Source organism: Entelurus aequoreus, linkage group LG13, assembly GCF_033978785.1.
Source record: "Entelurus aequoreus isolate RoL-2023_Sb linkage group LG13, RoL_Eaeq_v1.1, whole genome shotgun sequence".
NCBI lineage: Eukaryota > Metazoa > Chordata > Actinopteri > Syngnathiformes > Syngnathidae > Entelurus > Entelurus aequoreus.
Genome location: NC_084743.1, coordinates 34,982,298 through 35,000,756, shown reverse-complemented (window position 1 = coordinate 35,000,756; position 18,459 = coordinate 34,982,298). Strand labels below are relative to the sequence as shown.

At 38.7% G+C, this 18,459-nt stretch overlaps 1 protein-coding gene across 1 annotated transcript in view; it reads right to left on the bottom strand.

The window, feature by feature from the left end:
* Positions 1-6,529: 6,529 nt before the first annotated feature.
* Positions 6,530-18,459, bottom strand: part of inhbb (inhibin subunit beta B) — a 51,280-nt gene continuing 39,350 nt past the window's right edge. Inside the window, exon 2 of the mRNA XM_062067764.1 lies at positions 6,530-10,873. Coding sequence (XP_061923748.1) covers positions 10,056-10,873 — 818 coding nt within the window. The 3' untranslated portion in view covers positions 6,530-10,055. The remainder of the gene's footprint in view (positions 10,874-18,459) is intronic.

The following is an 18,459-nucleotide window of genomic DNA, read 5'->3' as shown; positions in this document are numbered from 1 at the left end:
TGTTATGCACATGCCAAAATTAGATGAAAATATGAGAATAATCCTTTATTTGTGTCATGTCTGTTGATCATGTTTTTGTGTAGTTATGTTCTGCTTGGTTTTTGGACACTTTTTAGTTCCTGCTTTCACTCCCTTGCCTTGTCACCATGACTACTCATTAGTTTCACCTGTCTCACGTTTTGCACTCACGCACCTGTCACAAATCATGTCTGTATTATTTAAGCCCATTATTGTCAGGAAGTCAGCCTGGCGACATTAACTCTGATACCTCCATGATTACGCGTCCATGCCATAGTTCTATGATCTTTCCATGCTTGACCAAGTAAGTTTTGTTTCATGTCCTTAGTCTGTTTATGTGATCATTTTGTTCATAGCCGAGTTTGTGCGCGCTTTTCAATTGTTCCTTTTGATAGTGTTAAAATAAATATGTCCTTACCTTCACGCCTTGCCCGCTCCAACTTTCCTTTGCATTCCGGGAAAACAAAACACCCCATAGTCCACGTTTTGACAATTTTCGGATGAAAATATGAGAATAATCCTTTATCTTTCCTTTTTTGTGTGTCTTCATAGTCTGAGGAGGAGTTCCTTTCCCTCTGGCTGAGCGCTTGACTTAATGTTCAAATAAGTACGTCCACCCCGTTATAACATCACAATGTAGCTGAATTAGTGTGGGTCTTGCTTTTTTTCTCTTGCGTCTTCCCCACCATGTTTACCATTTTTACTACTTTTTTTACGGTATGCCCGTTTTTGGACGGGTTTGTACTGAAACTGTTGTTTTGTTGTACTTTTTAAGTGCAATGACAATAAAGTTCCATCCATTTAAAACTGAGTGCAAGCTCATTCCAAAATGCATGAACCTCATGTTTTAATGCTTTGGCATTATTGTTTAACACGAGTATCCAATATTGTAACAAAATTCATCCGCAGCCCCTTTTTAATGATGAAGGCCAAACGAGCAATCCTGCTTCACTTCTGGTTTATGTGACGCCACATGGGTTCCCTTCCTGTTGCAGATACGTCCGTGCATAGGTGCCGATTTACATTTCTGCCAGTGGGTGCTCGGACAGGCGGTAAATCTGACGCTACTTATCTGAGCATGCACGGTTTTGGCTTGGTGGTGAGAAAGAATTTGCCATCAATCCCACGTGGGTGCTCAGCATTGTCCGTGGGTGCTCGGGCCCCGAAGCAGCCACGGGATCAGCGCCTATGCGTCCGTGTATGGGTCTTTATATCCCAGGGGTCTCCAACCCTTATTCTTCTGAGTGCTACTTTTACAAAATAAAAATGTCGCCCAGCTACTAATTTTTGTAACATTTACACTATATTGCCAAAAGTATTTGGCCACCTGCCTTTACTCACATATGAACTTGAAGTGCCATCCCATGGAATTGTTCAAAATGTTTTGGTATCCTGGAGCATTCAAAGTTCCTTTCACTGGAATTAAAGGCCTACTGAAATGATTTTTTTTTTATTTAAACGGGTGTAGCAGATCCATTCTATGTGTCATACTTGATCATTTCGCGATATTGCCATATTTTTGCTGAAAGGATTTAGTATAGAACAACGACAATAAAGTTCGCAACTTTTGGTCGCTGATAAAAAAAAGCCTTGTCTATACCGGAAGTAGCGTGACGTCACAGGAGGAAGGATTCCTCACAATTCCCCGTTGTTTACAATGGAGCGAGAGAGATTCGGACCGAGAAAGCGACGATTACCCCATTAATTTGAGCGAGGATGAAAGATTCGTGGATGAGGAACGTTAGAGTGAAGGACTAGAGAGGCAGTGCAGGGTGTATCTTTTTTCGCTCTGACCGTAACTTAGGTACAAGGTCTCATTGGATTCCACACACTCTCCTTTTTCTATTGTGGATAACGGATTTATATTTTAAACCACCTCGGATACTATATCCTCTTGAAAATGAGAGTCGCGAACGCGAAATGGTCATTCACAGTGACTTTTATCTCCACGACAATACATCGGCGAAGCTCTTTAACTACTGAGCTAACGTGATAGCATCTGGCTCAAAGGCAGATAGAAACAAAATACATAAATCCCTGACTGGAAGGATAGAGAGAAGATCAACAATACTATTAAACCATGGACATGTAACCACACGGTTAATAATTCTCAGCCTGGCAAAGCTTAACAATGCTGTTGCTAACGACGCTGAAGCTAACTTAGCAACTTAGCAACCGGACCTCACAGAGCTATGATAAAAACATTAACGCTCCACCTACGCCAGCCAGCCCTCATCTGCTCATCAACACCCGTGCTCACCTGCGTTCCAGCGATCGACGGCGCGACGAAGGACTTCACCCGATCACAGATGTCTGCTATCCAAGTAAGTCCTCTTTGTTGTGTTGCTACAGCCAGCTGCTAATACACCGATCCCACCTACAACTTTCTTCTTTGCAATCTCCATTGTTCATTAAACAAATTGCAAAAGATTCACCAACACAGATGTCCAGAATACTGTGGAATTTTCAGATGAAAACAGAGCAGTTTGTATGGTGACACATTTGATACGAATACTTCCGTTGCCGTCGTGACGTCACGCGCGCATACGTCATCATACATAGACGTTTCCAACCGGAAGTTTAGCGGGAAATTTAAAATTGCACTTTATAAGTTAACCCGGCCGTATTGGCATGTGTTGCAATGTTAAGATTTCATCATTGATATATAAACTATCAGACTGCGTGGTCGGTAGTAGTGGGTTTCAGTAGGCCTTTAAGGGGCCAAGCCCAACTCCTAAAAAACAACCCCACACCATAATTCCTCCTCCACCAAATTTTACACTCGGCACAATGCAGTACGAAATGTAGTGTTCTCCTGGCAACCTCCAAACCCAGACTCGTCCATCAGATTGCCAGATGGAAAAGCGTGACTCATCAGTCCAGAGAAGGCTACACTAGAGTTTAGTGGCGACGTGCTTTACACCACTGCATCCGACGCTTTGCATTGGACTTGGTGATGTATGGTTTAAATGCAGCTGTTCGGCCATGGAAACCCATTCCATGAAGCTCTCTGCGTACTGTACGTGGGCTAATTGGAAAGTCACATGAAGTTTGGAGCTCTGTAGCAACTGACTGCGCAGAAAGTCTTTTCACTATGCACTTCAGCATCCGCTGACCCCTCTCTGTCAGTTTACGTGGCCTACTACTTGGTGGCTGACTTGCTGTTGTTCCCAAACTCTTCACTTTTCTTATAATAAAGTTGACTTTGGAATATTTAGGAGCGAGGAAATTTCACGACTGGATTTGTTGCACAGGTAGCATCCTATGACAGTTCCACGCTGGAAATCACTGAGAGCGGACCATTCTTTCATAAATGTTTGTAGAAACAGTCTCCATGCCTAAGTGCTTGATTTTATACACCGGGCCAAGTGATTAGGACATCTGATTATCATCATTTGGATGGGTGGCCAAATACTTTTGTCAATATAGTGTATTTCATTGCTTATTTTATCCCAAACAAAGAGAATACACTTGTTTTGACAGAGCACACATTATTAATACCCACAACTAAAAAAGTTTTTTAATCTTTATCTTTATACTTCAGTATGCATTTTATTTCTAACACAGGATTTTTTTTATCACTATTTGAGCAACTTTGACAAAAAGAAAGGATTTAGTGTTTTATTTTTATGCCTGGCAAGATTTAAGTTGTACTTTATTGAGGAAGTCGTTCTCTACTTAAACAGTGCGCGTATGATCTTTGTGCTGTTGTATGCTAATTTGTGGACTGGACTGAACACATGTGAAAATACTGAGAGTTTAAAAAATATTGTGTTACCCTTTTGGTGACTCAAAATCACCCTGTGAGCTCATGGCTGTGCTAAGTGAGCACAGCCTGTAGTTTCGTGCACAATTAAATATCCTAACTGTTCAAACAGCGATGTGTTTATACAAGTGGTGATATGGGAAATATATTAATGTGTCTTTTGGGACTATTCATGCAGAGGTGGGTAGAGGAGCCAAACATTGTCCTCAAGTAAGAGTATCGTTACTTTAGAGCAGACATATTCAACTAAATTGTTCTTGGGGCCACATTTAAGACTTGGGGCCGGAATTCTCTCTTCACTATTATTATTTTTTTTTTTTAAACAGCATCTTCTGCAGTATAGATTTATTTTTGGTCTATTTATTTGATCAGTTACACATTTCTGAAGTACGACACCCAAAACCATTGAAGTTGGCACACTGTGTAAATCGTAAATAAAAACAAAATACAATGATTTGCAAATCATTTTCAACCTCTATTCAATTGAATACACTGCAAAGACAAGATACTTAATATTGGAACTGAGAAACGTGTTTTGTTTTGTTTTGCAAATAATAATTTCTTAGAATTTAATGGCAGCAGCACATTGCAAAAAAGTTGGCACAGGGGCATTTTTACCAATGTGTTACATGGCCTTTCCTTTTAACAACACTCAGTAAACGTTTGGGAACTGAGGAGACACATTTTTTAAGCTTCTCAGGTGGAATTCTTTCACATTCTTGCTTGATGTACAGCTTAAGTTGTTCAACATTCCGGGGGTCTCCGTTGTGGTATTTTAGGCTTCATAATGCGCCACACATTTTCGAGTACCGGCACTCTTTTACTATGAAGCCACGTTGATGTAACACGTGGCTTGGCATTGTCTTGCTGAAATAAGCAGGGGTGTCCATGGTAACGTTGCTTGGATGGCAACATATGTTGCTCCAAAACCTGTATGTACCTTTCAGCATTAATGGTGCCTTCACAGATGTGTAAGTTACCCATGTCTTGGGCGCTAATACACCCCCATACCATCACACATGCTGGCTTTTACACTTTGCGCCTATAACAGTCCGGATTGTTCTTTTCCTCTTTGGTCCGGAGGACACAACGTCCACAGTTTCCAAAAACAATTTGAAATGTGGACTCGTCAGACCACAGAACACTTTTTCACTTTGTATCAGTCCATCTTAGATGAGGTCAGGCCCAGCGAAGCCGACGGCGTTTCTGGGTGTTGTTGATAAACGGTTTTCACCTTGCACAGGAGAGTTTTAACTTGCACTTACAGATGTAGCGACCAACTGTAGTTACTGACAGTGGGTTTCTGAAGTGTTCCTGAGCCCATGTGGTGATATCCTTCACACACTGATGTCGCTTGTTGATGCAGTACAGCCTGAGGGATCGAAGGTCACGGGCTTAGCTGCTTACATGCAGTGATTTCTCCAGATTCTCTGAACCCTTTGATGATATTACGGACCGTAGATGGTGAAATCCCTAAATTCCTTGCAATAGCTGGTTGAGAAAGGTTTTTCTTAAACTGTTCAACAATTTGCTCACGCATTTGTTGACAAAGTGGTTACCCTCACCCCATCCTTGTTTGTGAATGACTGAGCATTTCATGGAATCTACTTTTATACCCAATCATGGCATCCACCTGTTCCCAATTTGCCTGTTCACCTGTGGGATGTTCCAAATAAGTGTTAGATGAGCATTCCTCAACTTTATCAGTATTTATTGCCACCTTTCCCAACTTCTTTGTCACGTGTTGCTGGCATCAAATTCTAAAGTTAATGATTATTTGCAAATAAAAAAATGTTTATCTGTTTGAACATCAAATATGTTGTCTTTGTAGCATATTCAACTGAATATGGGTTGAAAATGATTTGCAAATCATTGTATTCCGTTCATATTTACATCTAACACAATTTCCCAACTCATATGGAAATGGCGTTTGTATATGGATATACTGTGTATATATATATGGATATATATATTAAAGTTAAAGTTAAAGTTAAAGTACCAATGATTGTCACACATACACTAGGTGTGGTGAAATTTGTCCTCTGCATTTGACCCATCCCCTTGATCACCCCCTGGGAGGTGAGGGGAGCAGTGGGCAGCAGCGTAGCCGCGCCCGGGAATCATTTTTGGTGATTTAATCCCCAATTCCAACCCTTGATGCTGAGTGCCAAGTAGGGAGGTAATGGGTCCCATTTTTATAGTCTTTGGTATGACCCGGCCGGGGTTTGAACTCACAACCTACCGATCTCAGGGCAGACACTCTAACCACTGAGTAGGTGCCATGGATATATATATATATATATATATATATATATATATATATATATATATATATATATATATATATATATATATATATATATATATATATATATATATATATAAGATCACCGTTTGTAAAAAAAAAAAGAAAACTTTGTAGATGACAAGCACACAAAAAAAATACAGACAAAAATACAAATATGAATGCAAAATTGTATTACTCTGTTCGGTGTTTGAAACCGAACTACTTAACAATATGCCTGAGCAATTTTTATTAAAACAGTTTGCAACTGTGGATCGGTTCTCATCATTCACTTAAAAGAGCCGTTCAAAAAACCGAATCTCTATTTTGTGTGTTTTATGCACAATCATGAGATGTTCTGCCTTTGTCTTGGTTAACCAGAAGGAAAATGAAAAACAGGACAATTGCACAGTTTCAAAATATTTAAGAAAACATTTTATTTTACATACGCTGTACAGATGACATCGTTTGGCTAGTGTGATTCTTAAACAGCAACTAAAAATAGTGTTTTATTAAATAGAAAACTGAAACAAAAATAGAATTAAAAGATGAAATGTTGTGTATTGACAAAAAGATGTAAGCAACAAAATGATGTATTGTACCCTGATATAAGTAGGCCTTTTGCAAACGATCAAAACAGTATTTTTACACATTGACCTCTTGGTACAACAGCTAAAAAAATCATGGCCTCTTTGGTTCCATTGGTTATGTAAAATACATCTGAAACATATACTTAACATACTATAAAAATAACTTTTCAATGGCAGTTTTTGTTTCACTAATCCTGCAACTTTTCAGTGCAAACATCACAACAATCATTCGCCTTAGAAAGGACTGCGAAAGATTACATTTCAAGTATTGATTAAGAGTCGAGGACTGGCGAGAGAAAGAGTGAGAAAGCAAAACAGGAGAAAGACAGAAACATTCAGAGAAACAGCGTTCAGTAGGGGTGGGCGGAATCCAGCGGAATATCCACAGCAGTGATACCGAGGCCGGTGTCAATATCGGTACTGGAGAGCGATATTTTTCAGTCTTTTAGTTAGTTAGCTAAGCAGCTCAATTTTTTGAGTAAACTTGCAGGAAATGTCATAAATGTTATAAGGAACGGGTGATGCGATTTTGGGGGTGATCCGAATCACTGTCACCATGATGCTTACTTTTCTCTTTTTTGTGTTTTCCACCATTTATACAACATTTTCTTAGTTTTGCTCAATCAACATGTGTCCAAAAAACAATCAACGGACAAGAAAGCACAGACAAAATGTGGACTTTGTTTGGATAACCAGCTAGCTCGATATGTTGCTGACTAATAAACTTACAGACTGCTATCATCTAGCTGTTTGTTAGTGAGCAACATTGAGAGTTAGAGATTTTCTAGTTGTTCTTATTGTTACATTGCTATATTTATGTGTAGGAAAACATTTTTAGACACAGAAGTACATTGAAGGGTTACCAATAATAGTTTTTACTTTTCTTCACTTATCTTGCACTACCGACAAACAATTGTACGTGATGTATCAGGTCGTCCGGTGGTACCTCCGTTTTCGTTTTTCGATTAAATTATCCACAAAAAATGTTGCCCTGGATTTTGTAAACCGTCTCACGCCCAAGCAGCACGTTGGTGACTGAGTTGCTGTACTTTTTGCAAAACAATCCACCAAGGGGTCACAGAAATAAGTGGTAGCAAAGTACAAGGGTGACGTCCACTTGGCTCGAACCTGAATGTAAAAGTGGTGTTAAATGTTCATTTATCCATTTCATTTGTAATTAGTGAGTATTTCACATTGTTCTCTGTCTATAAAACTACAATTATTTCTTCCGCCTGGTTTGTTTGTTAGCAACACAACTCAAAAGGTTAAGGGCGGATTTGGATGAAAGTTTGAGGAAATTTCAGGAATTGGGAAAGGAATAAGTGATAGATTTTGAGGGCAATCCAGATCACCGTTTGGATTCAGGATTTCTAAAAAGGATGGATCTGAGGGTTATTCTCTGTTCTATTCTATGTTTTTTGGTCACATTGTTTGGAACAGATAAATTGGATGTATATTATTTGTGATGGCAAAATCATTCAGTTTTCATCTGATATTTTGGAACAGATTACTAACGAAAACTGATAACATTAGTATTATTTTGTTGATATTGTTACATAACTTTGATTGTTTTATTACAATGTCCTCCAGAGAACCAGAATGTTTTCACATTGCAAATTTTAGAATAAAACAGCAAAGGGGGTGCAGAAAAAAATCTATTTACATCCGAATCGCAATTCTCTCCTATTTATTAGGACTCTGAATCTATTCATCATTTTCAAGAATTGATTTTAAAAAAGTTTTTTAGGCCATGTCCTTGTTTTCTCACTGCATGTATACGTTATACGTCAGCAGCGACGTCAGGAGTCACAGGTCTTATGTACGGTAGGAAAGGGATTCATTTGGCCTCATTTCTGGGTAAATCTCGTGTAAGAGGAAGGTGGGAGTGTGATTATTTTGCAAAGCAGTCTGCTGACAATGATAGAAAGCGCTACTTTACATAGAATCTGTCGCTATAGTCAAAGTTGGAATTGCCACCAAACACATTTTAAGACATTCAACACGACTGCCGTCTGGCGGCTAAAGTGGATTGCGCACCCCCAATTCGTCACGTTTCATGTGTCAGGTAAACTGTGACAAATGGGACCATACAAATCCCCTTCCTACTGTAACCTGATTTGAAAATGTTTCATTATAAATTATATTATAAGAAAATATTGTGAGACTCAATTTGAATTGAGAAGCGAATCATTGCCCCAAAAATCGGAATTGGATCCGATAAAATCGTGAAGTGATTCACATCCCTATTATCCACAAATGTTCACTGCAGAGGACGCTGGTTGTCAGCAGGATATTGTTACATTGATCACAAATACCTTTATTGAAACCTGATTTAGTCTGATTATAATCATGATCAACTAATTTAAAGTAAAAATCATTCAGTGACTTTGAAGGATTTCAAGTTAAAAGTATGAGTATGCGTGTATTTACTTGGTATCAGATGGATACCACACTCTGCAGTACCGCCCACCCCCAGTGTTCCGTCTACCAGGGCGTGTTGTATCATGTGTCGAGTTTACTATACATTGCATAGCTCATGTGGCACTTATTTCATGATTGGACAGCAAGAAGGCAAATATTCAAACAAGTGCTAATCAGGGTGTGCATTTCAGTTCCTCCAAGTGCTGCATTGCACCGTGGCGACCCGCTGGGTCGAAACGAGTGTCCCGCAAGGTCTTGATGAGCAGTAGGAAGTAGAGGAGTTCTATCCCAGTCTCTCTCTCTCTGTGCACAATTGAAGTGCACTTCTGAGATGTGTCTGGTCGGGTCATCAAGTCCCGCCCGCAGCACTCTTGACAGGCCTGAAACTGAGACGCAAGGTCTGTAATTACGAGTAGAAAATATAGTGGAGGACTTTCCGTTGCTGCTGCAGTGCAGAGGGAGTAATCCTGTGAGGCATTAAGCGCTGCTGGTCTAAACCCACCAGAGGACGGGCAGACTGTGTCTGTCGGCATGCTGGTGAAGTGCTTATGTTCTGAGTTGTATCAGCTGATGAATTGTCAGTGCTTCAAAAAAACAAACAAACAAACAAGTCTCTCATGTGCTTGAAGTACTTAGGGGGTCTGAGGAGCACTTCTGGGAGCCAACCTTGTCACTTCCCTTCAATGCTTCGTATCGTCCTTCCGTTCGGCGATGGCGAGCCGTTGGCGAACAAAAGTACAATTTGGTGATCATCATTCCCTTCTCCTCCCGATGCTGTCTACTCCAAAAGTCAGACGGCACATCACTCAGTCGGATAAATACATACACTCATGTGGACGTGTGCGAGCTGCGATGATGATACTTGATTGTAGTACGATGTGTCTTGCCTGCACGTGCAGATGTTGTGTCCATGTGTACAGTACCACAATGTCCCGTCTGTACAAAAGGCCTTTCCGTTCAACGAGGATAACAAGACTCAAGCGCAGCCACACTCCTCCACGATCATGTTGGGCACGTCTCTCTTGACGATGTTGTACTCGTCGTCAAAGTACAGCATGGACATCGTACTCAGCTTGGTGGGGATGCAGCAAGAGTTGACTGAACCTGGGCTAATGCCTCTCATCCGGTACTGGTTTACCACCGCCGTGTGGAAGGATGAAGCTGATCCCGGCACGCCGGCCATGTAGGCTGGGCAACTCCCCTCGCAGTAGTTGCCGTAATACCCCGCCGGTGCAATGATCCAGTCGTTCCAGCCGATGAGACGGAAGTCTATGTAAAACTGCTGCCTGCAGCATAGGCCCCCGCTGGTGCCGTCGCACTCCAGCCCCCGCTTGCGGATGCGGTGCTTACCGTCCACCTGCCTTGCACGGACCACCAGGAAGGGTCGGTGGGAGGGGTCGCCGGAGTCGACCAGCACCGGAGCCACTCCAGCTGTCTCGCATTCCTCGCAGTGCACCTCCAGGTCCTGTCGGCGGGAAGCTTTGCCGAACACGGCCCGCACAGCCTCCAAGAAGGGGAACGTATGCCAACCACTGCGTTTCAGATCCACACGCTTTTCCACCAGGGCCCAGCGACCAGTGCCGCCTCCACCATGTCCTCCAAGGTCTCCTTCTGCATCACTCACAGCTTCCTGGTAGCGGATTTTTACCGTCACCTTCCTTCGGAGGCCTTTGTCGGGACCAGTTGGCAAGACCCGGAAGTAGAGCCACAGGTTGGCCTGTGACGCATACAGGTTCTGGTTGCCTTCGTTGGAGACGAGGAAGTAGAGACTGGATTTTGAAGATGTGTACTCATCTGTGGACACAAAGTAAAAGACAGATGTTAGTGTGCAGGAGAATATGCATAAATGTTTTTAGTAGGGTTGTCAAACTTTACACAGTAACGCATGTGATTAATCATAAAAAATACCCAGTTTATTTTGAGCTCACATGTTCCTAAACTGCGGCAAGGTAGGGTTGTCCATCTTTTTCTGATGGACGATTCGATACATATCCATGATACATGGGTTATACATACTAGCCAGACTTTTGAACGGTGCACCCAGAACAGCCAGTATTACCCCCATTTTATCCAGTCTTCATTGGCTTTCAGTCAAATTCCGTTTTTGAGTTTAAAATTTTAGTCCTGACATTCCGTGCATTGCATGGTGGGGCCCCTCAGTACATCACTGACTTGCTATGCCTCCACTCTTTAGGGCGCAGCCTCCGGTCTTCAGGCCAGGGTCTTCTAAAGATCCCCAAAACTCGTTTTAAAACCCATGGAGACCTGGCATTCCAGGCTATAGTTCCCAGACTCTGGAACAATTTGCACCAGTCCTTTTGTGATCTTGACTGTGTTGAAACTTTTAAGAAACATTTGAAAACTTCTTTTTTTAGTAAAGCTTTTAGTTAATGCCCCTTTTAACTATCAATTTGAATCCAATTGTTATCCTTTTTATGGTGTTGTCCCTGTTGTTTTAATTGAATTGTTTTACTTCAAGTTTTGTACAGCGCTTTGTGATTTTATCTGTGAAAAGTGCTTCATGGATAAAATGTATTTACTTACTTACTAGATACATACTAGATACATGGGTTACGAGACGATTCAGAAATGATGTATTTTAAAAACAAAACGATTCGATGAGATTAGATACAGTGCACATAAAATTAAATTCTACGGTTAACATTTTTCGATGTAGACATTCATCTTTTTTACACCACAAAAGAGCAAAACCATTCCTGGTTGTGCATACACCCCTTACGATAAATAGTTTAGACCTGGGCACCAAGCGTTCAGACTAGATCTGTTCAATCTAACTTTGTGAGAATTAACTGATGAAGACTACTCTGATGAGTATGTCAAACATCTTCCAAGACAAACTATACGTCCAGTTGCAATCAATGTGATGCCCTGAGAACAACGCCGCAGCAACAAATTCCCCAAACTACAAATTCCTGAAAAAAAAACAGTATTTCAAACACTATCTGGTATACAAATAATAATATTACCATTTTAAAACTGGTTATAAGCGCTTTTAATTTGGCTGCTGACGTATGCAATAATATTGCTTCATTTCCTGTTGTATTATTTTATGAAAAATATAATATAAATATTTATTTGTTAATTAACTTTTACAAGCTAGTTATGATCACTTATAACATGGCCCTACTGTAAAAACACTCCTGTTAAAATGTAATTCACTTTTTGTTCTGTTGTTTCAACACCTCATATTAGTTTTGGCGATGCTACAAATATGGGCATGGATCCCATAGGGCAGTGGTCCCCAACCACCGGGCCGATTGGTACCGGGCCGCGCAAGAAATAATAAAAAAACAACAACATTTATTTATTTATTTATTTTTAAAATTAAATCAACTTAAAAAACACAATATATACATTATATATCAATATAGATCAATACAGTCTGCAGGGATACAGTCCATAAGCACACATGATTGTATTTCTTTATAATTAAAAAAATAAAAAATAATAAAAATACCCACCCCCCCTGCCCCCCAGTCCGTGGGACACATTTTCAAGCGTTGACCGGTCCGCAGCTACAAAAAGGTTGGGGACCACTGCCATAGGGCACTCAAAATGTTCAAGATCATTCAATTAAAACCTTTTTGATCACGATTATAATCTGACATCAGTTAAATATAAAAGTTGTTTCCTACTGTTGGCTCTGATTTACATCCTGTGGTTTTTGCCTTTAACGTCCACCTGTGTCCAGGGACTTATTTTCTTGAGTTCGTAAACAAAAACAAGAAAGATTTTGTGATATCAATAATCAAATCAAATCAAGTAGCACTTTTCATACACAGGCAAGTGGCAACACAAAGTAATTAACACTAAAAACAAAGAAAGGAGAAAAACACACACACACACACACACACACTCACGCACACACACACGCAGCACTTTGACAATAACAGAAACCAAACCTCGTATGGGACTGAGGATTGAGGAAAAACGCAACTCTTGAGGCGTCCACACTGGAGAATAATTAAAATTAACACGATTTAAAAAATAGTATTAATCATATTAAACAATACATGTGCAAATAAAATAAAAATAGTACATTAATACATTGACAAAAACATATATAACATTGGGAAAAGAGTAATAATAATAGCAATAAATAAATAAGAAAGTAACAAAAAATGTAATTAAATTTAAAAAAATTTAAACTTAAGTAGAATTTAACATTATCAGTAAAAAACTTGATTAAAAAGGTGTGTTTTAAGCCTTTCTTGATACAAATCCAATGGTCTCTGCAGCCCTGAGGATCTATGGCAGGCTGTTCCACGGGTGGGGGCCATAGTAGCTAAATGTCGCCTCACCATGTGTCTTTGTTCTAGTATTTGGAAAAGATAAAAGGCCAGTGCCAGAAGACCTCAAGATCTCCGAGGGTTGATATGGTAAAGGCAGGTCAGATAGATAAGAAGGCGCAAGGCCATTAAGACATTTAAAAACTAATGATAGAACTTTAAAATCAACCCTGAAGCGGACAGGACTTTAATGTACCAGTAGAGGAAAAACAAGTTTACTTTATATGCTTAATTGTGTTTCATTGTATCCATTAAACCATATACAGTTGTATTTAAAATCGACCCTGAAGCGGACAGGACTTTAATGTACCAGTAGAGGAAAAACAAGTTTACTTTATATGCTTAATTGTGTTTCATTGTATACATTAAACCATATACAATTGTATTTAAAATCCACAAACTATGTGAAAATACCGTCTATACATCACAAAATGCCACAAATTAAGCCGGCCATTTAGAATATTACGCTCCGAATATCTTGTCTACATGCAAGATGATCCCCTGCTTGTTCCCATTGGGAGTTTTTTTCTTGCCCTGACGTGGGATCTGAAGCCCTTTGAGACATTTGTGATTTAGGGCTATATACACACATGCACTCTGACCATATTATCTGATCAGTCACGCTGGAAATATGCAGAAATTGGAAAGAGATGTGCTGTTTATCATTCACAATCCTTATGTAAGACAAGAGCATGGACGTTTGGCTCTTTTTTATGCATTCAACATCGTAAATAAATAGCTAACAATTGAGTCGAAAGATGGAGGGTCCTCCATTGCGCCGATTATACCCTCTATAAAAACATCCAGAAACCGCCAACAATACTCCATTTACATTTCATGACCGGAAAATTAACCAAATTTGAGTGATATTTTTATTAAAAGCGTATTTTCGATGCGCATTGGGAATAGCAGTGAGCTAATGCTAGCGTACGCTGCTATTGTTGACAACCTTCTGTTTTGTCTCAAACTTGGTAAAAGTACATTCTAGATTATAATTCATGCATCTTTCACCTGGTATTAGACAAATGTGTTCATGAACCAAGAGGCTAGTCGAATTTGAAATCCCCCCCCCCCCCGGAGACGGTAAAAAAGACACAATTTGCTGCAACTTTTTTTTTTAACCCTTTGTGAGGATTGTGATTGAATCTTCATCTAAACGGAAGCATCCTGTCGGTCAGCATCCCAGCAAAGGTGGAAATATTACAGTAAGTGTTTGTTGTATTATGGTTTATTATGGTTAGTATGTATGTTAAGCACCTAGCAATGCTGTTGCTGTTATAGTTTTTCAATATAGCTGCATGCAATTAGCACTTGGCTTTTAAAACTTATTACTCATCCTCTTTGTCCTCGGGCTCCAAAATATAAGGTTCTGGATCATAATTTTTCCCAAAGTGAACATTGTTGGTTCTCACAAAGTCTGCTTGATCAGCTTTGTTGTTGATGGGGAAGGGATCTGTGGTTGCTACTTCTACGTCACGGATCATGTGACTGTCGTGCTCATTATCTCTCAAAATGGCTCGGGAATCTCTGTGATATACTATTTTGATCATATAGGCAAGGCAAGGCAACTTTATTTGTATAGCGCTTTTCATACACAAGGCAGACTCAAAGTGCTTCACAGACAACAAAGTGAAATGTAAGAAAATAAAAGCAAAATTAAAATGCAGACAATAAAAATAAAAACAGTGCAGACGTTAAAAGTTAAAAGATTAAAAGATTTAGCTGAAAGCTAAGGTGAACATAAAAGTCTTCAGTCTAGTTTTAAAAGTAGTGAGAGTTGGGGAGAGTCTGACATCTTCAGGAAGTTTATTCCAGCTATGTGTTGCATAGTGACTGAATGATGATCTCCCTTGATTTGAGTTTACTCTTGGAACCGCTAACAGATTGGTCTCAGAAGATCTTAGTGATCTAGAGGGCGTATATAGTGGGAGCATATCAGTGATATACTTGGGCCCTAGACCATGTAGTGATTTATATGTGAGCAGGAGGATTTTGAAATCTATTCTCTGATGTACAGGGAGCCAATGTAAGGATTTAAGAATTGGTGTAATGTGCTCACATTTTTTGGTCTTTGTTAGAACTCTAGCAGCAGCGTTCTGAACAAGCTGTAGCTGCCTGACAGTTTTTTTGGGAAGACCTGCAAGGAGACCATTACAATAGTCTAGCCTACTGGTAATAAAGGCATGTACAAGTTTTTCTAAGTCTTATAATAAAGATATCTCTTTATTCGCAAACTTTGGAAGTCTTTTGGTGTCATAAATCAGGTATACTGTTGAAAATAAAGGCAATTTGTTTTTCCACTCTACTGGTACTTTAAAACATCCAAAATATTGATTTAATCACTGTAGTACTAAGCATGGTATTGTTACTATCGACATTTGTGGCCATCTGTACACCGCTGTGGGCTGTATTGTAGCTGTTAGCGCCAGTTAAAATGGCTTATTTAATTTTATTCTCCTAGAATGTGTAGTGTACCGTGTCTATCTGTTCTCGTCCTTCAGTGATACAAGTAATACATCTTTTTTACTGCCATTGAGGCGAGGATTGCTGACTTCGAAGCGGCTTTGCACTGTGGAGGGCCCTTTGCCGCTAGCTTGCTATCAAATCACTGGACGGCGCTACTGCAAAGCTAACCAAAAAATACATAGCCGTTTTTTAGCGATTTTAGTAGCTGCTACCGACGCAGCCCTGTCGCTTGCTTGTCAAACCAGATATCCGGTCACATCGGTTTATCTCACGGCGTGGGATTGTTATACAGTCAATGATCAGGTCAAAGCATAGGCAAATACAAAGATGAAGAGACTAAAACTGGTGGCTAATTTTGCTTCAAAATCAACCTGACAAGACTTAAAATAAAACAAGGTAATTTGCTTCTATTGCAGCGATTAATTCTCGTATCAAAGCACAGCACGTCTAAAATAGCATCTAAAAGCAAAACAACTCTGGCAGAGTATGGCTGCAGTAATGCGGTCAAGAAAAGTACCACAGATAAATTAAGCACTGCCTTAGTAGTAATTGTGATTAATCTAAATTTAAAAATGTGATTAATCTTGACACTTTATTGTGTACCACCAATGCACTTTTAATTGAAGCAGGTATCAATAAACACGTTGTACCAATATACAAGACAGTTCATACCAACACCAGTTTACAAACTCTAGCCTTGTTTCCTTACTTCCACAATTATCTAAAGTTATCTAAATAATATTTAACAATAGATTGATCAAATTCATAAACACATGTAAAACACTTGTGCACAACCAATATGGATAATGAACATAGATTAATCCAAATAACAGAAGAGATTATCAATGCAATAGATGGTAGACAGTGTGCAGCTGCAGTGTTTTTGACTCTAACTAAAGTATTTGACACAATTTACCATAATACAGTTGAACCTCAATTTACAAACCCCTCTATTTGCAAACCTTTGGATTTACAAACTTTTAGATCGCGCCAAATATGCCTCTGTGTGCAAACCATGTGGTTGTGTGCGAATTAGGGCTGGGCCGATAAAATGATATAAATATAAAACTGCGTTTGAGATATATATATATATATATATATATATATATATATATATATATATATATATATATATATATATATATATATATATATAAATATATATATATATATAAATATATATATATATATATATATATATATATATATATATATATATATATATATATATATATATATATATATATATATAAATATATATATATATAAATACATATGTATACAGTTTTTTGTTTTTTTTTCAAACGGACCGCAGCTTTTCACTACGTTCACCTGCTCTTTTCAACACTCCTACAGTGCAGGACTTTATAAATAAAATGCATTAAACAATATAAGACAATTTGGTAAATTATTAATAAAATAATAATTACTGCATGACATAAATTAGTTTCCATACTTAAATTTGAATAACAGAGCAATGTAATTGCAACACAGATCATGTAACTTCCTGGCACTAAACTTGCAAAAAATTCTCAGGTATCTGTATGTTTACATTTTCACACTTACCCTATTTTGTTACACTTTATCAAGCATTTTTTTACATTTTCCTTATTTTTGCACCTTAATTTAAAGAGGTAATTGTTATGTATTTATTGTTATTTAAAAATGTTGTTTACATGTTTGATTGTTTTCTAGGATTGAGTTGACATTTCCTTTCCTTTCTGGTTTGATAGCTGAAGAACATTATAATCAGACAAAGGTTACATTTGAAATAAAAATTATAACATTTAATATACTTTTCTCCTGGGCCATAATTCTCATAGGTCATACAAACATCAATAAATATCGATATCAACCAATATAAAACACTTATATCGAAAAAAAAATTTCAGCCATATCGCCTAGCCCTAATTGTAACTGTATGCATTGTTCCAAATAAACTAATAACATAACCATAAACACGTGCTATACATCCATGGAACTGGAAGAATGTCAGCTAAAATTTCAACCAAACCAATTTAGGAAAAAGAGACGGCAATTCAAACAACTAAACACTTTGATTGTTTTCCACATTTTACCATTAATCGGTCATGTCATAAATAGTTTCATAAAACAAAAAAATAATGCTAAACTAAGCAGTTTAGCTAACATTCAGCTCTTCTGACAATACAAGTAACATCACTAAAACCCAGTCACTATCAATAAGCCGTATCCTGGGATAGTCACATGACAGTTACATGACAACCACTCCAAACTGTTTCCTATTCGTCACTTCAAACTTTGTTATGATACACTACGCCGTCCTCTCCAACGATTATTCTATAGCTCTTGGTCTAGTTGACTGCGCGCTCTGCGAAGACGCTGGGCCAGTATTTTCCTGCGAGTGAGCATTCATTTCCCTATATGTAATTGATCGTGGCGCCACGTCAAGATAAAAGACGCCACACCCTACAAATTAGGGTCTTTTACGTGAAAACAAATAAAAGTAACACATTGTATGAATGAATGTATGCAGCCTATTATTTACGCACGATTGACTAGTAAATGATAAATGATAAATGGGTTATACTTGTATAGCGCTTTTCTACCTTCAAGGTACTCAAA